The 25,564-nt window shown below is 40.1% G+C and overlaps 1 protein-coding gene across 6 annotated transcripts; it reads right to left on the bottom strand.

The window, feature by feature from the left end:
* Positions 1-928: 928 nt before the first annotated feature.
* ppp6r2b (protein phosphatase 6, regulatory subunit 2b) lies at positions 929-22,687 on the bottom strand. 6 transcript variants are annotated; one of them, XR_012593618.1, is made up of 27 exons: positions 22,267-22,687; positions 19,317-19,493; positions 19,033-19,189; positions 18,812-18,910; positions 17,680-17,866; positions 16,299-16,436; positions 16,153-16,218; positions 15,896-16,008; positions 15,685-15,798; positions 14,600-14,720; positions 14,036-14,197; positions 13,719-13,949; positions 13,540-13,604; positions 13,340-13,455; positions 13,150-13,235; positions 12,203-12,280; positions 12,013-12,110; positions 11,869-11,929; positions 11,477-11,598; positions 11,156-11,331; positions 10,182-10,338; positions 9,545-9,624; positions 7,748-7,958; positions 7,498-7,521; positions 6,426-6,572; positions 5,101-5,188; positions 929-4,865 (listed from the first exon to the last, which is right to left on the bottom strand). XR_012593618.1 is itself a non-coding variant. In XM_074633132.1 (27 exons), exons 7-27 carry the CDS (start codon positions 16,365-16,367, stop codon positions 4,832-4,834), a joined length of 2,331 nt encoding a protein of 776 aa, XP_074489233.1. In that variant the 5' UTR covers positions 16,368-16,436; positions 17,680-17,866; positions 18,328-18,420; positions 18,812-18,910; positions 19,033-19,189; positions 19,317-19,493; positions 22,267-22,686; the 3' UTR covers positions 929-4,831. The 6 variants fall into 6 exon arrangements, 5 of the variants coding, with proteins under 5 accessions (XP_074489233.1, XP_074489230.1, XP_074489229.1 ...); XM_074633132.1 differs by lacking the exon at positions 5,101-5,188 and adding an exon at positions 18,328-18,420 and having other exon boundaries at positions 22,267-22,686; XM_074633129.1 differs by lacking the exon at positions 5,101-5,188 and having other exon boundaries at positions 13,728-13,949; positions 22,267-22,686.
* Between the last annotated feature and the right edge of the window lie 2,877 nt (positions 22,688-25,564).

Genomic DNA, 25,564 nt, shown 5'->3' on the forward strand with positions numbered 1-25,564 from the left:
TTGTAAACTATAGAGGAATGTGATGACGTATGCTGTACATGATGTATCTGAGCCAAGGAATGAAAACACACCCTCAGTGAAAGGGGCAATGATATATAGACACGACTCCAAGCTGAAAAGTTAACATGAGAAGTGTACTAACACAAAAGACAGGCAGGTTTATGTTTGCACAGCAGGGAGATGGTGTAGCGTTAATTGTCAGTGTGGCTCACATGTGTAGAAGACATATTGTAAGGAGCTGGAGGCAACATAATCCACTAGCTCACCTGCCCCTAAGGTAAACATATTTGTGTTTCCATGGACCAAGTCCTGCTCTCTCTCTCTCTCTGTCTGTACTGTATGTGTTTGTGTTACAGCAGGATGTAAATCCTGATCACAATTCCTCCTGATCACATTCGAAGCCCATCATGGCATGGCACCCTCTTATATTTCTGAACTCATAACCCAATACCTTGCACCAAGATTACTCAGATCTTCTGACCAATTGCTATTAAAGATCCCACGGTCCAGACTCAAAACAAAAAGGGGGAACCGTGCTTTTGCCATTTTAGCTCCAATACTATGGAACTGTCTCCTCCCTCACTGTCAGGTCAGCTGAGACTGTACCACATTTTAAAAACTCATTTTTATACACCGGCATTTTCATAAGTTTGTTGCTTGCAAATCCTTTGGTTTTGTGTTTTATTTTAATTTTAATTCTGTTTTTTTTTTAAATATTATATTGCTTTTATTGTTTAGCATCTGCTCCAGTTTTATAAATTGTATGTTTTCATGCTGTGTATTACTATGTTTTTTATTATTAACCGTGAAGCCCTTTGCAACTGCTGTTTTGAAAGTTATAATGATAATAATAATTATTATTGTTATTATTATTATTATTATTATTATTATTATTATTATTAATAAATGTGAGACAAACACAGGCTCATGCGTTTTTCTTGGTCTGACATATTTATTAGGTTCATATCTGAATGTACAAGCTAAATTGACAACAGGAAACAGACACATTACTCCCTAAATGAAAAAAAAAAAAATGAAAAAAAAAACACCAGCATCAGTCCACTTTACAAAAAAAGGCATTTTACAACACGGCTGCCTGTCGCACCACTCCCACACACACTTCCACACACATACTGTACATACACACACACAAATGTAATCAGCTATAATGCGAGGAAGATTTGAAATGGCCTCAGTGTTAGTAACAGATAATGGGATGAAGAAACAATTTAACACCCATTGTCTCTCAATTAAAGTTTTGGGCATACACTGTACAATACAGCACATACCCAATGAGGTGAATGAGGCTAATGTGCAAACTTAACGGCACTTAAAGATGACTGTATTGTACCTCATGCCATTATGCATAACATCACACCGTACCCGTAGCTACACTGCACACACACACCGCACTCTCAAGGTGAAGGACACACAAACACACACACCAAAACACAAAGGTAAGGGTCAGACGCAGTGCTTAGGTTTGGCGAAAGACGGGATGACATATTCTGACCCTGTACACACCCTGACAACAAAACAGCCCTGTTTTTCTCCTCTAACCCTGACTTAAACCAATGCTTTCTCTCTGTGCAGCTCCACTTCAAACAACTCAAAGTGCTGAACAGATAAAAGCAAAATATCTGTGATCTAAGATGAATCTTTCAAGTCTTTTCTTTGACTTGTGGCATCCTCTGCTAACTCCATCACATGACTAAAAAGAAGAAAAAAAAAACATGAGAGAGGGATCAAACAAAGACTGCTTTAGATAAACTTAGACCTGTGACACCATTGCAAGAAAGGAGGCTACTTCACAGATATGAAACCCAGTTGTAAGACTGGTGGGAAGACACACTTTGGCAGAAAGCATCGAAGAAAAAGTATTCTAAATTATCTACATAACTCACTCGTTCAAGTCAAACATTCCCACCTCTTTGAGTGGGGAATAACATGGTGGCACTGGGCACCACCAAATACAAACCAAAAGTGCTTCTTGAAAAAGTGCTTTTAAAATAAATACAACAATCTATGTAAATCGTTCCATAGGCATATATGCAATTAAAGTCAACTCCTGCCCTGAGAAAGAGAGAGACGAGGAGAAAGATAAAGTAAAGCATGACTGTCTGGCACACCCAAACCTAAAGGATAATCCTGGTTTGTGACAACTTGGGTCTTGTTTTTGTCATGATTTCTATCGGTTATGATTAGATTGTACTCAACAAGTTGATAAAATGAAGATCAGCAATCAAACTGGTTTTAAAAACAGTTTAGTCAGATTATCTAAACAACATGAATGTGTGCTCACCCAAAGTGTTGACATTACGGCTGCCACGTACGATTATTTTCATTACGGATTAATCCGAGGAGTGGTTTACTGATTAAATCGATTAATCTTTTGGTCTATAAAATATCACAATATCTTAAAACCCAAAGTGAACCCATCAAATTGTTTGTTCCATCTGACCAACAGTCCAAAGACATTCAGTTTATTATAACATTAGACAAAGAAAAGCTGCAAATTGAGAAACTGAAACTGAAAAAGTGCCTGAAAAATGACTTTAACGGCTAATTGATTATCAACATAGTTGCCTAATATTCTTCTGTTTATCAACTATTGGATTAATCAACACATTTGTTCAGCTCTAGTTGGTAATAATAATCCCACATTACATTCGGAAAAGTTTGTGCGCACAAATAATATGATAAAATGTAGAAGCTGAAGCAGTCATTTTGGTATTATTTTATTATGTTCACCTGTGTTTTCTCTTCCGAACAAGATCGGTTAACCTGGTGTTTTGTTTTAATCTCATGAATGAAACTACTGGTGCCTTCAAATGAAACATGTGAGCTTGTGTTTACAACATTGGAAGTTGTGTAAACGATATAATAAGTTGTGAGAACACCGCTGCTAAGCAACGGCAATATTAACGTTACTGTTGGCATCTAGAAGCCAACAACAAAGCTTACAATTTAGCAAGCTAGCAAGGGTAGGGTAACATAATGCAGGAAATGCAAAGGCATAATAACGGAGGAAAAAGATGAGGTCGTTGGGAATATCAACATTTTCCTCAGACATATTATAAAATTATGAAGAATTACAATATACGACTAAAATTACAATATATTAATTTATTATGTACCGAAAAATTTAATGTCAACAAACAACTCGTGAACTCGGAGCATTCAGAATCTTTCCACTTATGAGGTCATGAATACCACAAGACGGGGGCGTTCTTATGGACTCTTCTCGTGCACCATATGACCCAAGTTCTAATAAACCACAATTATCCTTTAAGTAAATAACACGGAGGAACCACCGCCCAGACTACCGACTCACATTCACCTACACACTCTCAAACCTCCATGTAGGAAGCATGTAGCAGAGGAACAGGAACTGATGCTGGGGTATTAACCGAAACACAGACATCATTATTGCCTCATTTCAACAGTACAACACACACATACAATACACACGTTGCAACCTGCAAAACAACCGCCTTTCCATACATTGGATTTATTCCAAAAATAGATATAATGTTTATATATACTGTTTACATTTATATTACGTTTACATATTACCAAGAATAGCCACAACCTAATACAGGTTCAAATTTCACAATATTACATTTAAACAGCTCTGAGGGTGATATGAATTGGTATGTGCACATCACTGTGTTTTTTGCACACGTGTATAGATTTGGTTGTGTATCCATGTGTGTATGGCAACTGTGTGTGTGTGTGTGTGTGTGTGTGTGTTACACAGGTGTGCTTTCTTTTGTATCTGCATACCTCTCCTTGGACCTGAGAATACACTCTGTAACTCAGACAGAGCTCAAACACACATACACACACGTCTACACACACACCTCTCAACTACATGGATCTGTCAGAGGTTTGAGGAGGACGAGACACACGATGCTCCCAAATCTGATGCTCCACATTACCAAAAAAAAGAGAGCATCTATGATCCACATGATCAAAGCAAAGAAATCCTACTTGGACTGAGAAATGATTTAGGTAGCATGAATGAAATGAGCCAAATTATTATCACTCACACATTTGCACTAATAAAATGTTTGCCTGGCATGTACATTGAAATGCAGAAGAGAAAACGGCAGCTAGCTTTGCAAGCATCTTGGCTTTTGTAATCTTGGCTGATTATTTGAATACAGTTTTCTCTACTAAAGTGAAAACAGTCAAATGCTCTAATAGAAAAAAATCTCTGGGCTGTGATGTATTGCCCAGAGAGCAGACATGCTCAAACAATCTGAAATTTGATGCTGAATTCAATAAAGGTCAAATTTCAGAGTTAGGTATGTGTCTTCTTAAAATGCCACAGCTGACACTCAAACACTCTGTAACCGCTGCTCATCACAACAGGTAAGACTGTTGTCACTCTCTCTCTCTCGAGTTCAATGGGAAAATCATATTTTAAAAATAGTTCATATGTAACAGAATTTGGCTTTTGGGGGTCTGGTACAATGAAATGTTCTTTAAAACACACATTCCTCTTTGAAGAGGTTCAGTTGTAATTATGTCATGAAGGTGCAGGAGAGATCAATGTATCTACAGTATGTGTAGATAATGTGTAGATATGTGTCATCAGGCATACATACTGTTAAGGGCTGTTTGACCTCAACACAGAGCATCTGCCATTCTTCGGACACAAAAAAGGGCATTGGAGGGCTGCTAACAGGAAGCAAAGGTGGCATTGCGGCGTGTTGAATGGACAGGTATGACGCGTGTGTGTGTGTGTGTGTGTGTGTGTGTGTGTGTGTGTGTGTGTGTGTGTGTGTGTGTGTGTGTGTATGTGTGGTGTGCCTGTGTTGCATCGTTAGGCCGGTCCATTAGCAGAGGGCTGCGACTCTCTGTAAGGTAAAAAAACAAAAACATAACAAAATTGTGAACATTATAAAAAAGACAGAAAGGAATAATCATACATGTTTGGTTTTATCTGCCAAGATTTTGTGATTTTGAGACTTCTGGCACCTCCAAAAAACAATGTAGGTGAACAGAATTTGGGTTATAACCTTCAAAGTACAGAAAAATGACAGTTGAACAAATCAGTAACATCTCTTTTAAAAAGAGGGAAACTAGAATTACCGCCTCGTGGTTGTGTGTCTCCGCCAACCATTGAAGTTACAGTTTACATCCACGTCTGTACAGAATGTCGTCACTTCATCATTTTATCCTGTTAGACATTTGTGTGAAATCGTCATAATTAGCATATGAATTCTTAAGTTATGGCCAAAAACGTGTTTTGTGAGGTCACAGTGACCTTTGACCACCAAATTCTAAATCAGTCCAAGTGGACGTTTGTGACAAATTTGAAGAAATGCCCTCCAGGCGTTCCTGAGATATCGAGTTCACGAGAATGGGACGGACGGACGGACGGACAGACGGACGGATGTACAGACGGGCATACAGACAACCCGAAAACATAATAACAGAGACCTGTTGCTGAGGATAATCCACAGACCACAGGCAACTTTTCCATAGCTTCTATAGAACAATAAAAACTGCTGATGTATTTCTCTAGTATTGGTGTAGTGTGTTTAGAAACGCCATAGGCTTTGTTATATATAGTTTCAGTCCGGTAAAATAGACTAATCGTTTTAGTGGAGTAATGTCAAATACTGATTTTATTGTGAGTTGCCAGCATCCACAATTAAAACTAAGCTAACGTCAGCTGGTCTGCCAACACACGTTGCCATGGTTATGATAAACAGTCACGTTACGGGCTGGGGGATTGGAAACAATTGCAGGAATATGATACATTATACACAGTAAGAAATATATGATTTAAATACTTGGTTAACTTGTAAATGAGAGAGATGATTTACTATGTGACACTTACTGTTGTATTTATTGTCATCATTTTGTTTATATGTTTATTTTTATCTACATAATTGTTAGTCTTATTTTGACTTATTGTTCAGTTGGCAGTTAGAAGTCCCACCACTCTCTGAATCTTTTCAGAATAAATTCATCCCTAAATTATGTCACTGTGAGGATCGCTACTTCATAAATGCAACACATGTATTATAACATTTTCCCTAAAAGTGCCCCTCCCATATTTTGTAATAACCACTGCAATATGTAATCATTTATAACAAAATGCGGGGAAATGTTTTACATATTGCGTTCAAGCTGTTTATTACAAAATGCAGCAGATTATTACAAAATGCGGGTGTTATAACATAATGAAAATTAATAAATAAAGGAGGGGAAATTTATTACATATTGTCGAGTTATTACATAATGTGTTGCGACAGGGTGTTTCACCAGGGATTTGAAGTATTTGTTTTGTGTGGTGATCTCAGCCCTTCTTTATTCAGCTGTAAACACACAGAGACACACGCTCACACACACACACACACACACACACACACAAACACACACACACACACACACAAACACACACTTACTGTGTGACAGCAGCCGACTGGTTAGTTGGACTGGTGGTAGTTGGGTTGGGACAGTCTTCATGTTTCTTTCCCTTTTCACTTTCTTTCTCATCGCTTTTCCCCTTGTCTTTGATGGAGAGTCCCTCTACTGGCACCTTATCTGCTTCGCTGCAAAAAAACAAACAAATAACGCTGTAACTAACTGGAGGCATAGCCAGGGATTGTCACCTGAACTCATAACGTAAAGAACAAACTGCAGATGCTACTTTCTGCTATTGGCTCAATTTCACCACAGTTGCCTGCTTTCAGCTGTCCACACTGGCCATTATTACCATGCCCAGCGCGTACAGCAACACATGAATCCACTTGTCTGTTACTGCCAACATATAGTGACTGACCAACATCAAAGTGAGTTGTGCACACAGTTGCTAAGGTTTGTGCTAAGGTAGTCTCACCCCGATTCCAAGTAGGATATATCTGATTGTAGCATGCTTGTGCAGTAGGTGCACTGTTTGTTAGTAACCTAGTAATGTATTGATTTGTTAGAATGTCGATATGCTGGATTGGTAGCAACTTCTGTTCGTAGCATGCTATCTGACATACTGTTAGTAGTGTGGGTGCTCTGAAAGAAAACAAATCATATCAACTTGGGTTTTATTAATGTTATGACTGAGACAAGACTTATCTGTATTATAAAACCACAGTGAGTAGTCATACACTGCTCTCATCTTTTGGTGTAATTTCATAAGATAACAGGCCACCGTTTGAGTTCGAAAATGCTGAGTGGACTGTTTCATGCCGGGGGTCATCGTCTGGAATTACAGGGTCATGTTGAGAATATGGGATGAGCCTTGCATGGGGGGGGGAGGTTCTGTAGGTTCTCTACAAGCCACCAGTTGTGGGTTAGTATATTTTTGTGATGAATTAGGCTTGTCCTGAATTATGGCAAGGAATTGTTACATCACATCCTGTTAAATGCAACAAGCAAACAAAAACGGGGCACATCTGTGCTTATGATGGCCTTTTAAATCCTTCACACAACTTCAGGAACACATTCCGCACTCCAGAGCAAAGGACCTCAAGCACAACATACCGTCTGACTGCTGGTCTGAATACTCTGGAGTCAAGGGGAGATGAGAAAGGAGGGGAACAGACAGGAGGAGGGCGATATCAGAAGAAAAACAGAGAAGGTGGAGGTAAAATTGTGCGGGAAAAAGTTTGGAAGGGATAAAGGGGGGAAAGGGGCTCTATCAAAGCACTTGAAAGTACAATAGGAGAGGGGGGACACGCTGCACCAATCAACACAGAGTAGCTGCACGTCATTTGTGTGTGAGCGTGTCTACCTGCTGAAGACTGCCCTTTCATTTTTGGCGTCCACTGTGAGCCGAATGGTCTCCTTGCCAGCCCCCGTGGTGATGGTTTCTGTGGTGACCGTGTCGCTGCTTGCAGACTCCGTCTTCCCTTCTTCCTCATCGCTGCCTGAGCTGCTGGAGGAGGAGCTGTCTGATGCCACCAGTGGAGCTTTTCTCGCCACACACACACTCCACACACACGCTGCAGAGAGTGGAGGAGAAGAAATCATGTGACTTTACCACGGATGTACACTCATTTCACTGGAAAGTTTCACTGGAGAGGTCAACTCATCACAGAGGTAAGAGATTAAGAGGCAGTGGTAGTAATGTGCTGCCAAATGCATATAGGTTTGGGTTATATGACTCTATGGCCCTGTTCAGACCCGGCATTAACATGCGTCTTGGGTGATCCGATCACAAGTGGACAGCTCTAAATGCAGGTGTGATCCAGCTGCGCCGGAATGAGTTTTGAAGTGGGAGGTGTGGGGGCCAGCTTTGGATGACGTAATACAGTGTTTCCCATAGGATTTTGAGAGACTGTGGTGTTGTGCTCCCCCAGAAGAAAAATTTGAACATATTAAAGTTCAATTCAATTCAATTCAATTTATTTTTGTATAGCGTCAAATCACAACAGAAGTTATCTCAAGACGCTTTATATATAGAGCAGGTCTATGACCGTACACCATAGTTTAGAGACCCAACAGGATCCACCAAGCGCACTGTGGCCAGGAAAAACTCCCCGATTACTGGGAAGAAACCTGGAGCAGAACCGGGCGCAGGGCGGGCGGCCATCTGCCGAGACCGGCTGGGGGGATAGATAGATAGATAGAGAGAGAGATAGAGAGAGAGAGAGAGAGAGAGGGAAGCAGCCACAATAATAGCCTAGCAGCTGTAATAGCTAATACAAGTAGGACTGATAACACAAAACCAATAGTAGTGGATGGAAAGAGTGATAATACAACTATCGGAATTGATGTCATTGGGTCGTCCTCAGAGAGACAGTTAAATGCTTCAATCTGGAGGCCAATGGCCCCACCCATGGTGTGAACTGACGCAAGACGCACTGAGGACGCTTTGAGATCCGATCACTCAGACCACATTCAGAGGTAGACTGGACCGAATATGGTCACATTCTTTTAGCAGTGTGTACGCAAATGTGTCCTGGGCCACATTGAAGGACGACCCTACTCTCTGCTACTTTTTTTCTCCAAGTGAGGAAATGAATATTCACAGTTCACATAACCTGGTTGAAAATTATAAAAAAAAATTTAAAGCACTTGAAGATCCAATTATCACTAAAGCGTATGTCATGCAAGAGAGCCAATAAAAACAAATAGAATGGTCAAAGTTGTCATGTTGACATTTAAGGTGTGTTGATTGATTCACAACATCAACTCGTGCATTGAGTAACATGCAAGAAATCATGCCGCGTTAAAAGTTGCCGGTGGCCTTTGAGTGGCACGGTGAATTAAATAATTTTTTCTCATTCTATATCTAGCTACCTGCTTCATTTGCTCGGCACAAGTAAGTAAATGAAACCATTCAAATTACAAACTGGTTAAAAACAACAAAGCATTTGGTTTTGCAAACGGAAATGACGTACGTGTTTATTTACATGTAGAGCGGGGAAGTGAGATCCGATTATTACATTAATATTAATAACAGACTGAAAAGTTAAACATGGTATAAAATCTGTATTTGCAAGCGTTGATTTGAATTAAATAATAAGTTAAAAAATAAACAAGCTATTGACTATGCAGTTGAATGCCCAATGCTGCAGCAACTTACGGTTCTGGTTTGGTTTGGTGTTGCCTGATCCGCTGAGCTCCGAGTCCACAGGAGAGCTGCATCTGGGGCCTGTTTCAGAGCTGGGGACATAAGTCACACAGATAAGAAAACCTACAGAAAATACGGTACAGCAAATAAACTACAGACACACAGCCACTGAATGTGAGCATAAATGTTTTTACACTGAAGATTTGTGACAGATATTGCAAAATTGCCAATGCACTCGGGAAAAACATGCCACTGGAAAGGGGGAGAAACACCGGTCCCACACAATTCTTTAATTGCATTATTCAACTTAGCCTGGGACTGTGTGACAAAGGCAAAGTTTCATATGATATCTTTCTAAAATTTCCAAGGTTTGATGTATTTGGCTTTTTTGTTTTCTTTTTTTTTAATTATTGAATACTTTCATTGTAACAAAACTATTATATTGTGGCTTTTTTTTTAATCTATTCTCATTTAATTATCACCACAATTTTTTTTATTATTATGCCTCAATGTGTAGTTTTTTAATTACTGAAATGTAAATGTAAAATTATTAGTATATATATATTATCACAAAAGTTTCATCAAAACAAAGCTTTAAGATTAAATTCCTCAAATAAACTCCTTGTGTTTAGACCACACTCAGACTCACCAACAGAAAGGCTGGAAGTCAGTGAACTTGGCCCATCCTTTCTCCTCTGCCTCTGTGGCAGCTGGTTGGGAGTCTGGAGTGTCCCAGGCAGAAAAGCCCACTCCTGGTGCAGGAGCCTTTGAGTTCACCTCCCCGAAGTCTGCTATCCACTCAGTGCCTGAGTGTGAAAAGCACCACACACTCTATATGAGACACATGCTCAAACTGCTTTAGCCCTAACAAAAAGGGCAAAACAATTATGCATTACTGTAGAATAGGGCTGCACAATTAATCGAATATAAATCGCAATCACGATATTGACGTTTAAAATGCGTGCTCCGCTGCATATCAAATCAAGCGTTTCCTAAACAACATGATCTCACACAAATACGAGAAATGACCAAGACCTCTTGACCTTGCATTACTGGTGTGTGTGTGTGTGTGTGTGTGTGTGTGTGTGTGTGTGTGTGTGTGTGTGTGTTTGAGAGAGAGGGGAAGGGAAGGTGGATTATTGTACGCAATGTTTCTGCAAGTTATTAATAACTTAGTCGGAATGCTGCTTTGTCACTTTTAAAAGTAATTAAGCTGACCTGAACCCGCCCGACCCCTGGCATCACTAGTGAGCACACTACAGCAGCAGCCTGTCAAAAACTTTCCTGAATGTTTCGGCTGCAGTCAAGAGTAGAAGAGTAATATAGGCTACTGTAGAGCAGATGGGCAATGAAAATGCATGCACTGAATTCAGGTGAAGAAGAACCTTATTTCAAGTTTTATTTTGATGCAAAGATTTGTACATTAGCAGGGATGTAGGACAACATGGAAGCAAAATCAATGCTCTGTTAATATAAATGTGAAAGTGCAATAAAAATATGTTTTCCCTAAAATCAATGAATAAACGTGATAAATAATCGTGATCTCAAAATTGATCAAAATAATCGCGATTATCATTTTGGCCATAATCGTGCAGCCCTACTATAGAATATAATATTTCGCACTCTTTGCTGCCTCGTTCTGGGCCAGGTTTGAGAAAGGATCCAGGTCATCTTTAGGATCCTCTCCCTCCTCAGAGTCTGAGTCTGCTGCAGTGTCAGAGGCCTCGGTGCCAGAAGCTGCTGTCTTATCACAATCTTTACTGGCTGCTGGGCTCTGGGATGATCGTGACCCACCAAACCTTGAATCACACATAAACATTTTAGTATGTTTGACTGAGCAAGGACAATTAATAAACATACAATATTCATAACTTCCAAGCATAATGCTGAAACAAAATCCAGAGCATTGATAGTATCTGTATTTATTAACTGTTGTGTGTCTACCTGTTACGGGACTTTGTTTGTGTTGCAAAGTTGATCTCTTTCTCCTCCCAAATGTCTTCTTCATCATCATCAAAGGGCTGAATCCTCTCCTTGGCACTGGTCTCAAACACAGCTGTATTAGCCTGCAAAGGCCAGGTGGGCATATCAATGTGTTACATTTAATCAGTATTCATAATGCTGCATAACAAATGCTAAGATTAAGGCTAAACCTTAAACCTGAATTGTGTGGCTGTGTGTTTGTTAGGTTGTTTTGAATTTTTTGGGCCCCCAGTGGCCATACAATTCATTAATGCATCTTTAAGAATTAACAAAGACAACAAAGCATTACAGATATACAACTTCATAGAACAAATGTGTGAATAAATTAGTGTAAATAATCTAAATAAACTCACAGTGGGATCCTGGCCTGGATCAATGTTGATGTTGATCTCTGCAATTCGGTCAAACGTTGCTCTGCCGTAACAGAAGAAATCACTCAATTGAAACACAATAACAACCGTTGACTGTCCTACAGAGAGGAATGTCAGTTCATTTACCCAATGCTGTCGTCATGATCAGTAAACTCCTCATCATTGAAGCCAAACTGATCCACAAAGTTAGCCGTCATCTGCTGGATCTGGTAATCTGAAAAGGCCTAAAGCACACAGCACAATTTGAATTAGATTATCATCTTGGATAACAGACGCCCTCAATATTTGTTTTGTGTGTGTGCTTATGTATGCGTACCTGCTGTAGTGTCAGTTCTTTAGGGAAGGGGCTCTCCATATCATCCTCTGAGCAAGGGCGTGGGTTTCCAGTGCCAACCTGGGCATGAAAAAAAAACATCGCAAATGCCACATTTGAAGTTTTAGTCTGTGCATAATTACAAACAGATATTATATACTGTAGATGACAGGGCTGGACTGGCCATCTGGCATAATGGGCACTTTCCTGGTGGACTGACGCAACTGTCTTTTTGTTGTTTTTGGTCCAACAGGCCCATAAAACAGGTAGCTCGATCCACAGTTTCTTTCTAAATTGACACTGGGCTGATGATGACTGAGATCTGTCTGAATCAGCCCCGCCTCCACATGCTCTATGTGTGTGTGAGTGCGTGCTTAGCTGAGAGGTTGTGTCCCTGCCAGTGCTCGAAGTGGGCCGGTACTCACCACCAGCACTTTTACATTTTTCCTCTTTGGCGAACTGTGTTTTTTTCTTGCACACCGGAACTTCTCACAAGCTGCCAGTACTCTTTTCTACTCTCTCTATATCAGGTTCTCTGGGAGATTCATAATTGTGATTCATAACGGCGCAGCACCAGTGTTTTTGCGCCGTGCCTAATAAGCCGTATGAACATAAAACAATGTGAAGAGCATTTGGACGATCCGACAAACGGCACAGCACGGGGAAGGGGGGGGTTGAGAATGAGGGTGCTGCAATTTGGGGTACAATGTTCAACATCCTCTTTTGATTAACAGAATAGGATTTTACATGGCAAACACTTCCAGAAGAATTAAATGTTCAGACGAAGGCTGTGATATGTGTACATAATAATTGAATTATTTAACGAGCCTAATGGTCCCTAATGATGTGCAACTGCATAGTTTTAAGTCAAAAGTCTAAGCCTATTGATTCTTAATTACAAAAGTTCTGATCAGTCCAGCCCTGGTAGATGAGCATGTGTGTGTCTTTACCAGGTCTATGGTGTTCCTCCTATTTGTTTCAGACAGGGTCTGGTCCACAAAGGTTTCCCAGCGCCCTCTATAGTCCTCTGGTAGCTCTACATCCAAAAGCACAAGAACAGCAGCATTAAGAAAGCAATATTCCAGTAGAGTGGCAATTGTGTAAATTCCTTCTGTCTTTCACATAGGAATGTGAGTGCACCTGTGATGAGGCTACTAATCTGTGTGTGAACCGGGCCCTTCTCCAGGTTGTGGACTACTGTGTTGGCAATCCTGGTCAGATGTCCCATGTACCCTCTTCTCATACCACCTTCTGACCTGAACACAGAAGTACCACACTTAGGGAACCCCATAGGCTACTGCCTGTTAGCAAAAACAACATCATGCCATTAAGTTTCTTACTGTATTCTATCATTTTCTTCCCAGGCCTCCAGAATCCTCTGGACAAGGTGGCAGTGTTGGAACAACTTGTGAGAGACAAAGATAGAGTCAATCAATTATTTTCATTCAGAAAAAGCCACCACAGCGGAGATTAAATGTAATTTAAGCCTCTTGCTTCAAACACAAGCAGAGACACCTACATGAGTCACCATTAGATTATGTGCAGAGTGTTCCGGGGTGGCTGTAGGGGAAGAAGGGGTGTCAGTCAAAGCCTGCTCTTGTAAAGCATCCTGATGAGGCGTGAATTTGTCCTGGGATCCCCAACCAGGCTGAAGTCTCATTTCATGGGCACAGGGCCGGAGGATAGCAGCAACACAAAGCTCCACTTGAAGGTGCAGGAAGTTGTTCCATGTATACTTGAAGAACAAGTCCTGAAAATATTTTCCAATGGGACATTTAACATTTATCACTTTCTCAACATTGTATTCTGACAATGCAGCATGATTGCTCATCTCACCAGAAGCAGGTTCATTGTGTTGAGTCGGCAAAGTTCCTGTGCTACTACAGCGTGGCTAGCAGAGCTGGTATACAGCAGAGAGGCCACCAGTCTGGCTACGTGCAGACGTGTGTTCCCTAATGGTTCCTCCAGCACACCCAGAGTAGTCAGCATGGGATTTCGCTGAAAGTGCACAGATGGAGGACATTGATGAATTTGGGGAACGGCAGTCTAAAGGTTTAGCAGTTTTGTTATGCAGGTGCAACTACTGCATAGCAAGTGCTATCTAAATGGCAGATTATCAAACATAACTATTGAAGAAAGGGGTTGCCGCACAGCAAAAATGAGAACATGCTTGATATTTATAGCGTGTTCTCACTCTCTTAGCAAGTGAAAGAGCTTTCCCTTGTCAGTTTTGGTGGTGCCTGCAACTAGCACCTGGATGAATGATACTGCTGTGCAGGGGATCTCTGATGTTTCTGTTGATAACTATCATTATATGTATTTATCATGAGTAGCATGTTATCTCATAGTATAACAGCTAATATTAAGGACCTATAGGTGATTATATCTTTGTCTACGTACCTTGGGTGGCTCCAGAAGTAGCTGGTGGAAGTGTATGAGGTGTGGTTGGATGGCCAACAAAATGCTGCTGTTAACAGTGTAACTTCTCTCAAATCCCTGAGCATCCATTACACCATCCACCCTGTCTCAAAAACAGACCAAACACATATTAAAAACAGGAAACAGATGGATAGAACATTTAATAAATGGTCACTTGGGTGTGTCACGATTTCAAATCAAAACTCGATCAAAATGAGCTTTTGATTTTGACCTTCGAACTCAAAAGCAGGATCGGTGATTCTCCCAATTCTTTTTTTCTCTCCATCCCCGACTACTTGCTCGAGTCCGAAGAAAAAAATAAAAATGTGTGGCCACATTTTGCCTTCCCCTTGAGTTATGTAAACAGCAAACGTGTCATTGACAGAAAAACTAGTTTGTAGGCAGCAGAAGATTTAGAGACTGCAGCAACAAACGGAGCCCCACCCACTGCAAAGACAACAGCACTCAATTGTGTGTTTAAAACACTTTGTAAGGTAAAGCGGGGTTTATGCTCATAGTGCTCGTAGTGTAAAGCATGTAGGCACCAACAGGCATGCTGCATTCAGGTGCACCTCATAAACTCTGAGAAACTCAAGCTGTTTTTCTAAATTACACTCCTGCCATCTAGTGGATCTTCTTTTTGTTGTTTAACAGTTTGTTCCCAACTGACTAATGAAATAAGTTATTGTTTACATAGTAAATAAATAATTTGAATTTGACCATAGGGCCTTAATGTGGTACGTTCCAAAAAAATATCACGCTTGACGTAGCTTTTTAAAGAAGAATTTGAAAATGTAAATGACAGTTGTCAGGGCATAAAACCAATGATCTGTTGATCTGTACTCTAACAAAGGCATAGCAGTCAGTGCTGGAAAAAAAAATACTTTGCTTTCAATTTGAAGGTCATGATTCGATTTGACTTTCGATTTAGAGAATCGTGACGCCCCTAATGGTCAATTCACAAGGACAGGGGTCAAATGAAAAATAACATTAGCAATCCTTACAAAGTAGAACTAGATAGTATTATTTATACACAGTTAAAAATTGCTTTAAAGTCTCACACTCACACAGGCCTCCTGATTTCCAGTAACGTGAGAAGAACTTGAATTCCATTGATGATGCAGCTCTCACTACACTCTGCTGAGAACATGTTCTGCAGCAACTGCTCCACACACTCCTGCCTGTGGAAACACAACAGAGGATGTCATCGCCTCCACATCCTGTAAAGAGAATGTGAACATGTATCTGTGTGTGTGTATATATATCTGTCGGACTTACGACTCCAGTACAGTCAGTAAAGGGTCAGGCTGTGAAATCTCTTGGAGCTGATTGGCCTGGTCTCTGCTCAGACGAATGATGTCGCACAAAGTCTGAGATGCATTGGACTGCCTCTGTGAGAGAAAAAAACACAAATGCACACATGAACATTCAGTCCTCTAAATTGTCCACTCAAGGGTCTGTGAGTGCTAGTAAAGTATGTTTTATCACAGAAATGAGTTAATGATTGATATAAAAACACTGAAATGCCCTTCTACCTCTTCATCTCTCTCAGGGTGAATGAGCTCTATGAGTCTCTGGGCCAGCTTCTCTTCATTCAGCCACTGTTGAGAAAAATATCACATTATAACTGCATCAGTGTGTAATGTGTTAAAGTATGAGTGTGGGTCCATTTGTCTCATACAATAAGTGTCTCGAGCCGAAGAGGGGGTGGCTCCACACAGCTGATAAGTCTTAGCAGCACATCCATCATGGCAGATGTATCAATATGCTTCAGGACCAAGGAAAGGAATCCCTCCTTCCGTCGCAAGAAACTAATCACCTGAACAAAACAGAGAGCAGAGGAAACACCTTGACACAAAATACAAAACTGAAAATAGGTGTCCACACTCGAGTTAAGAAAAGGACATGTGACTTCGCTGTCAAAAGTTGTAACTGTGATTATTTCTTAGATAGAAAAAATATTATCGCATATGCAAAAACACGCTGCTATTCAGTTTTCTTAATACTATTTTTCAGTGATTTGAGTAGCAAAATGTACAAATGCTCTTTTAATTCTGCTCTGTTAGTTTCTATGAGCACAGAGATTTTAGCTACGCCCTCTTCGGTGTGCAATACTCATTTAGCTTCACAGTCAAGTCTTTTGCACACATAATAACAAACTATATATTATGCAAACATTAGATCTCTATACAACCCCTATCCACACACAAGCATACATATTTACACACATAAATGTATATAAATGTGAGCAGTGTGGACAATTCTAAACAATTACATCCAATACCTTTGCACATAAAAATTTAAATATCACTAATACGAGGGGTAAGCGAGAAAATATGTTTTTTTGTGATTTTGATGAACTGATTAGCAATGACACAGCTACTTTCATTAAGTCCAGCGATTACTTTTTGAGTTATGTATCATGGACCAATGTGACGGACCAGGTTACGAAGGTCAACCAAATTAGGGCTGTCACAATATCAGATTTTCACTATCTTTGGAAACATTTTTTAAAAAGTTAGCGTAATGTTATCAGTCGAGTTCATCATTAACTGTCTCTTTTTTGGAAAATAAATTAAATTCAACTGTAGAAAAGCATACAAAAAGTGTGTGTGGGCGTTGGCGGAGGTAGACAAAGCCAGAATGGAAAGAACCAGAAATGATTTCTGCCCCTAAGCAGAATCATTTCAAATTATCACTGTGAAACATAAAATATCCATTCAGAATGGATGGATATGTTGCTCCGGACCAACCAGTTGATCAAACGGCCAACTGACCTCAACATCCTCAGGCCCCACCACTAACAGAGTAAAACCAGAACTATGTGCACTGCTTTGTGTGTTGGAACATCTGCCTGTTGGCCTTTCAAGAGAAATAAAAGTTTACAGCTATTTTGGTTGAGAGTAATTCTCAGTGTGAGCAGTTCCCATTATCTTGCTGTAAGCACCCCTCAGCCTTTGTGAATTAAATCACGACAACACAAAAAACATAGCTGTCATCTTCTCGGAGTACGCCCTTTGATTTAGCTGTGCTGTGTGAGTGTGTGTGTGTGTGTGTGTTACCTGCTCAGTCTTCCGTGTGATGAGGTTCCCAATTGTCTTGCTAAAGAAAGATGCCAGGAGGGGGTTAAGTGGGGACGGCTGCTCCAGGAAGGCATACAGATTTTCAAGCAGAGGCTCCTCATTACCCAGCTTATCATTGATCACTCCCACATCACATGTCAACAGCTCACATGCTATATTTGGATACCTGTAATAAAAGAAGAGAACACACCTGGCAGTAAAAACCAAGCAGAAACAAAACTGATTCTTATTTTCTACCTTAGTAGTGCTAAAGTAAGTGGAAAAAACAAGAACCAGATTGTCCTGCAATCTTTCACAGGTTGATTGTCCAACAGGCAATTACAGATCAAGAACCATTTCTTTTCACAAATCTGAGCCCATTTAAAGGATAACTTTGGTATTTTTCAACCTGTGACAAGTGACTAATGTGGACAACACTTTTTGAAGTTGGTCCAGTATTGAGGGAGAACGCTACAGCCGCCAGCCGCTAAACAAGCTGTAATTTAATCATTTGGGGGAACCTCGTACCATCAGTTTAAATCCACTAAAAGTGCTCGTTTTTGCCACTGACAGGCTCAGATTGTTATTATATGTGTCTGTCAAACATTATGGAAAGGACCCTACAGAGAAATTAAAAAATGTTCTTACCTTTCGCTTGATCCAGTCTGTTTGTTATTGTGTGTCTCGCTCTGAGAAGCCTCGCTCTGAAATCTTGCGTTGCATCCACATTGTCGAAATCATCTAAATATTCAGTCATGACATTGAAAATCTTTTAGATATCACTAAGCTGCGCTTTCTCTCCAACTCTCACTCACGTTTCCACTGTTGTCTTCCGGCAACAAGTCACATGACACAATGACAAACGGAAAGCAAAAAGAACTTTAAAAGTTTCATTTCTCTGTAGGGTCCTTTCCATAATGTTGTCAGACACTAATAATAACAATCTGAGCTGGTCAGTGTACAGTGCCAACACTCTAAATGGGTTCCAGGTTGAAAAATTCTGACGTTAGCCTTTAAGCTCTCATGTTTACTACAAACTGGCAGGTAAGAGATACGATGTAGTGCAGCACCAGCAAAACACAACTTTTCCTGGATACAGTATACTACATCGGCACATTCTACAACCACCTACTTGAAGCGCTTTGTCTCCTCTACACCAGCAGGGGGCTCTGTAGTGATCATATGGACCAGGTCCAGCATGCACTGGTCCTGGCACACAAACAGGAGAAGTCTACAAACCCATAATGATGAGAAAAGAAGCACCAGTTAGAACCAGCAGTAATCACTTAAAACTGAAATGTAATAAAATATTATAATGTGTTGCTGATACGTTAAAGCTAACAATAAACAGACCTCCTGTTCTGGGCCTTGCACTCCTGCAACACATCTTCCTCATTCATGAGCTCAATGAGCGTGACATCCTCCTTGTCCAGTAAAGCCTCCAGGTGAGAAGATGTGTGTAAGTCAAACTTCCAAAACATGGCTGACGTCACCGGCACATACACTTTAGCTGTTGACCAAAAGAGGATGAGACATGGTGATCAGTACATGTACAAGTTAATTACACAATTTTTAACTGTGTGCTGCTGAACAATTCATTTTGTGATATAATATAATGCATGGATGTATGCTCTTACATATGGACAAGGAGTAGTATCCTCAGTCAGATCTTGCTAAACAGCCATTTGCCTTATTGACATCGCATGGCCTGGACATCAATCAGCATCAGCAAATTCACACGATGAAGACACAAACACATCCAGTTCATTCATACTAACAACAGACACACAAACCAAGGAGAGATTGGCTTCAACCTGGCAACGAGAAAATAAGAAACAATAAATGTTACAGAATCGTTTCCAGGAAGACTTGCTCTGTCTGCCTTCCTTAGAAGCCAGAAGAAGAGTTAGTGTAACGTCAGCATAAGTGCAGAGAGCCTTGCACTCCTCTCTAGAGAGAGCAGGAAGCATTGCATCTGTAATTGAGTTAGTGCTGCACATCTGTGTATTGACTTCACCCAGCGTTGCTTTGAGAACGGCCTCACACATACAGTTACGTCAGCAAATAATGACTGGGGTAAGATGAACAAAACAAATCCCCTGCAGGAAGTGTGTGATATGAATACTTGTAACAAATGTGTCAGCCAGTGAATTGGGTGAGGACTATTGAGTCTTGCATAAGCTAACATCTTTGTTACTACAAAAGTGCAAACTTGAGACTTTTAGTGTGTTGATAATGGCAGTTGAACACGGTTATAGAGGCAGGCAGGAGCTGTCACTGGCCCAATAGCTGTAAGGGAGGAATCATATATTCACCTTACATCCACCCCGAACCACCCTGTACCCAGGTCTAGGCTGGTGACTAAGGGTGACAGGGCCTTTGCCATCAATGCCCCTAGACTGTGGAACAGCCTACCTCGGGACCTCAGGTTAGCTAGCTCTATTACCAATTTTAAATGTCTTTTAAAAACCCATTTTTATAAAAAGGCTTTTTTAACTCCGTAGGGCAACAGCTTGGTGCACCATTTCCCACACCTTATATTGTCCTCTTTTGGCTTTTGGCTTTTAGTTTTCTCATTATTTGGTCTTTATGTTTTGTTCTTTTATTGTTGTTTTTATTTTGTCTGTATTTCATTGTATCTGTGCAAGCACTTTGAAACTATGTTTAGAAAGGTGCTATACAAATAAAGATTATTATTAGTAGTATTATAATTATAACCAAAGCAGACAGATAGAGTAAAGAATCCATCTTTAATAGCCTATGATTCAAGCCATCATCAATTGGATGAAACAGGCTGCTTATCTAGCATTAAAATAGATATGATCTTGCATAAAGTCAGCAATCACACACTAAAACATGTGTTAATACATTTAAAGTGTAAAATAAGTGTTAGTTAAACATAACTTGCTCGCACCATTAAAATTTATTTCATAACAATAAGGATCTCTGAGTGTGCTGCCCTATCGTGTACCCATCCATTCAATAAACATGGTTGAGGCTAAATAAACAGGCGTGTTTTTTTAGCTCAAGACTGCAGGAATTCATCCTTTCCCCCATAGCTATGTGGATTTTTAGATTTCATACAAACAGGACAACCATGGTCAGCTTGAAGACAACCATGGTCCAGCTTTAAAGACAACCATGGTCAGCTTTAAGACAACCATGGTCCAGCTAACAGACAACCATGGTCGGCTTTAAGACAACCATGGTCGGCTTTAAGACAACCATGGTCAGCTTTAAGACAACCATGGTCCAGCTTTAAAGACAACCATGGTCAGCTTTAAGACAACCATGGTCCAGCTTTAAGACAACCATGGTCAGCTTTAAGACAACCATGGTCAGTTTTAAGACAACCATGGTCGGCTTTAAGACAACCATGGTCCAGCTTGAAGACAACCATGGTCGGCTTTAAGACAACCATGGTCGGCTTTAGGACAACCATGGTCAGATTTAAGACAACCAAGACAACCATGGTCAGCTTTAAGACAACCATGGTCCAGCTTTAAGACAACCAAGACAACCATGGTCAGCTTTAAGACAACCATGGTCCAGCTTTAAGACAACCATGGTCAGCTTTAAGACAACATAAGACAACCATGGTCAGCTTTAAGACAACCATGGTCCAGCTTTAAGACAACCATGGTCCAGCTTTAAGACAACCATGGTCAGCTTTAAGACAACATAAGACAACCATGGTCAGCTTTAAGACAACATAAGACAACCATGGTCACCATGGTCAGCTTTAAGACAACATAAGACAACCATGGTCAGCTTTAAGACAACCTAAGGCAACCATGGTCAGCTTTAAGACAACCATGGTCAGCTTGAAGACAACCATGGTCCAGCTTTAAGACAACCATGGTCAGCTTTAAGACAACATAAGACAACCATGGTCAGCTTTAAGACAACCATGGTCCAGCTTTAAGACAACCATGGTCCAGCTTTAAGACAACCATGGTCAGCTTTAAGACAACATAAGACAACCATGGTCAGCTTTAAGACAACATAAGACAACCATGGTCAGCTTTAAGACAACCATGGTCAGCTTTAAGACAACATAAGACAACCATGGTCCAGCTTTAAGACAACCATGGTCAGCGTTAAGACAACATAAGACAACCATGGTCAGCTTTAAGACAACATAAGACAACCATGGTCAGCTTTAAGAAGACAGGCCTTTCTGGCGTCTTTAAGATCAGCTGGTAACGTCAACGGTTAATGTTACTGTTAGTCATTAACGGCTATGAACGCTAGCTAAGTTATAAGCGTCATAATCAGCGTGAATTAGCTAAGGTTACTTTATCTTATCCAGATCTTAAATCCACGCTAAATTAGCCGTCCTATCTCCTGTTACTAATCTCTCAGTCAGTGTGTTTAACGTTTACCTAGCATGGTAAACCAGCCCCGCTAGCAATGTCTTAATCATGTTGCTAACGTTACCAAACTATGTCAATACAGTAACCGGTGGATGCTTCTATATTAGCTTAGAAGCTAACGGTTGTTTATAACGGCTATAACAGTCCTTCCCGACAACCTCGTAACGGTTAACCGTTGGGCTCCATTATATTTAAAACAAGCGACCGTTACCTTTTATCCATCATTGTCATCAGACGTCATCTACAAGCTGAACGGTCGACTTTCAGGCTGTTGTCAGGTCAACCAGAGGCCCACAGACACAGACGGCTGTTCATGACTGCTGCGTTGTTATAGCTTGAAGATACTTACTACCCCGTTCCCCCGGTTGCAATGTCATTTAATTTACGCTTACTCAGCGGTTGGCTTGCCGAGCCGAGCAGGCTGTGTGGTGTTGTTGACACTCTCCAGATTATCCTCCAGCAGGCAGACAACAAGAAAGCTGTCAGATTTGAAAAATCAAAATGGCGGATACCTAAAACGTAATCAAAAGTTCAGCTGTCCATCAACTGTGTAAACCCTGGTGTAAACACGAGACCATGGTGTAAACACGAGACCATGGTGTAAACACGAGACCACGGTGTAAACATGAGACCGTGGTGTAAACACGAGACCTTGGTGTAAACACGAGACCATGGTGTAAACACGAGACCATGGTGTAAGACCATGGTGTAAACACGAGACCATGGTGTAAACACGAGACCCTGGTGTAAACACGAGACCATGGTGTAAACACGAGACCCTGGTGTAAACACGAGACCATGGTGTAAACACGAGACCATGGTGTAAACAGGAGACCACGGTGTAAACATGAGACCACGGTGTAAACATGAGATCCTGGTGTAAACATGAGACCATGGTTTAAACATGAGACCATGGTGTAAACAGGAGACCATGGTGTAAACATGGTGTAAACATGAGACCATGGTGTAAACATGGTGTAAACATGAAACCATGGTGTAAACATGGTGTAAACATGAGACCATGGTGTAAACATGGTGTAAACATGAGACCACGGTGTAAACATGGTGTAAACATGAGACCATGGTGTAAACATGAGACCATAGTGTAAACATGAGACCACGGTGTAAACATGAGACCACGGTGTAAACATGAGACCACGGTGTAAACATGAGACCACGGTGTAAACAGAAGACCACGGTGTAAACACGAGACCACGGTGTAAACACGAGACCACGGTGTAAACAGGAGACCATGGTGTAAACAGGAGACCATGGTGTAAACATGAGACCATGGTGTAAACATGGTGTAAACATGAGACCATGGTGTAAACATGAGACCATGGTGTAAACAGGAGACCATGGTGTAAACATGAGACCATGGTGTAAACATGAGACCATGGTGTAAACAGGAGACCATGGTGTAAACATGAGACCATGGTGTAAACAGAAGACCATGGTGTAAACAGGAGACCACGGTGTAAACATGAGACCACGGTGTAAACAGGAGACCACGGTGTAAACATGAGACCACGGTGTAAACAGAAGACCATGGTGTAAACATGAGACCACGGTGACCATGTTTATTTGGAAGTCACCCTGACTTTTTTTTTTTTTTTCTCAGGAGCTGCTGGGTGATAAAACAAGTACTGCAGTAAAATATTCAGAATTATAACTCTCAAACAAAACTATATGAAAAAGTGAACTACCTATTTTCAAATAGTGGTAAATAAAATGCAATAAGATAAAAAAAAAAAAACATGTTTTTATAGTTAAATTATTTTATTATGGGCACCTGACAGTGCGACAAGTGTTTAGGGACTGTCCCTAAATTTCTGACCTCAGATATTTTTTGCAGAAAAATCTAGGGACCGCCAATGATTCCCTGATTTGTGTGCCTTAGGGTGTTGTCTGTGTTTTATTTATTTATTTATTTAATTAAAGTGATCATATGTTTTGTATGTAAAATCTTAATATGCAGAGGTCAATTTTCATGTATATGTAAACAGAAGACCAACTACGTGTTTATGTTTGCTATGGTTACAGTGACAAAGACAGTAATGCATTTCTTCTTATTAATTTAATTTTAATTCTCCCGAAGTAAATTTACCCCAAAAAAAGCCTAATTTCTTTGTATTTATGAAAGAAATTATGGAATTATATCTGTCAACAATATCTTCCTCACAAAACAAAAAAGCAATGAAAACAATGAATGTATGCAATATTTTTAAAGTTTTTAAGGGAAATTATTGTCATACTCTCCCGTGGTCTTTTTTTATGATCTATTTATTTATTTATTTTATTGTGGGGTTTTTTTTATGTTGGTTTTGTTTAATTTCTGTTGTCCTTTTATGTTTGGCACAGCTCTTTGTTTATGTTTTCGCTATGCTTATTTTGTATTTAAATGTTTTTAATGTTTTCTGCTGTTACTATGTATACTGTAATTTTGAAATAATAAAAAAAACAAAAAAACTACGTGTTTATTTCCGGTCACCCTGGTCGAATTCCATGTATATGTACCTGTAAATGTATGATGAAGTTTAAATTTAAGTTTTTATATGAAAAGTACCAACTGACTATAGCTGTGAAATATATGTTGAGGTGCAATTTTTCCCTCTGAAATTTAGTAGAAGTATAAAGTCACATAAAATGGAAATACTCAAGTAAAGTACAAGTACTTCAAAATTGTACTTCAGAATAGTACTCAAGTTAATGTACTTTACTGGAGCAAATATGATTAGAAAAAGTTATTTTCTATATCCTGACAGTAGTGCCTGAGACAGGTAATCAGACAAAAAAAAACAATGTCCCTCTGTGTCCTCCGGTGCTCCTGATGGCAACTGCAAGATTTCACAGACCGAAAGTAAATATTTTTTAACAAAATGTTTTTTTTTTTGTTTTTTCCTTACCTACTTATGTTCTTTGCATTTGCTTGTCTCCCTTTTTGTTTGCCCTTAGTTCCTAGTATTGTCTGTTTTTGTTGATATATATCAGAAATGAGGCATGATACACACCCCACAGAAGTCTGTATCACTGACATGCACATGCTTCCTAATAAAACTATTTGAAACAGAAAAGCCTAGGGACCGAGTGTTGAATATTTACACATTTATTTGCTACATGAACAAAGCAGGCAGATAATACTAAAGGATAACTTAAAAAAAGAAGAAGCTGTAACTTGTTTATCACCTTGTGTACTGGGGATAGGGTGACCAGCATTTTTATCAAAGTTGTTATTGTCCCACATATTAAGACGATGTCCCACATTTTCATTGGCTCTAGTTTTCAAGAGTCAAACCACTGCAGGACAGAAAATCTGTCTTTTATCCAATGGCTGAGAAGAAAGCAGGGAAGGCTGTCATCATGGGGCTGTGTTTCCTGTCAATCAAATTGTGCACACCTAGGTCAAGTGCAGGTTGACCTGTCAGAGTCTATGTCACAGCGAAGTCACAAACTATGCAGATTTAGGCCAAATATGATGGAAACTACCACAAAGAAAAATAAATGCAACT

The sequence above is a fragment of the Sebastes fasciatus genome, chromosome 4 (assembly GCF_043250625.1).
Source record: "Sebastes fasciatus isolate fSebFas1 chromosome 4, fSebFas1.pri, whole genome shotgun sequence".
In the NCBI taxonomy this organism is placed as follows: Eukaryota; Metazoa; Chordata; class Actinopteri; order Perciformes; family Sebastidae; genus Sebastes; species Sebastes fasciatus.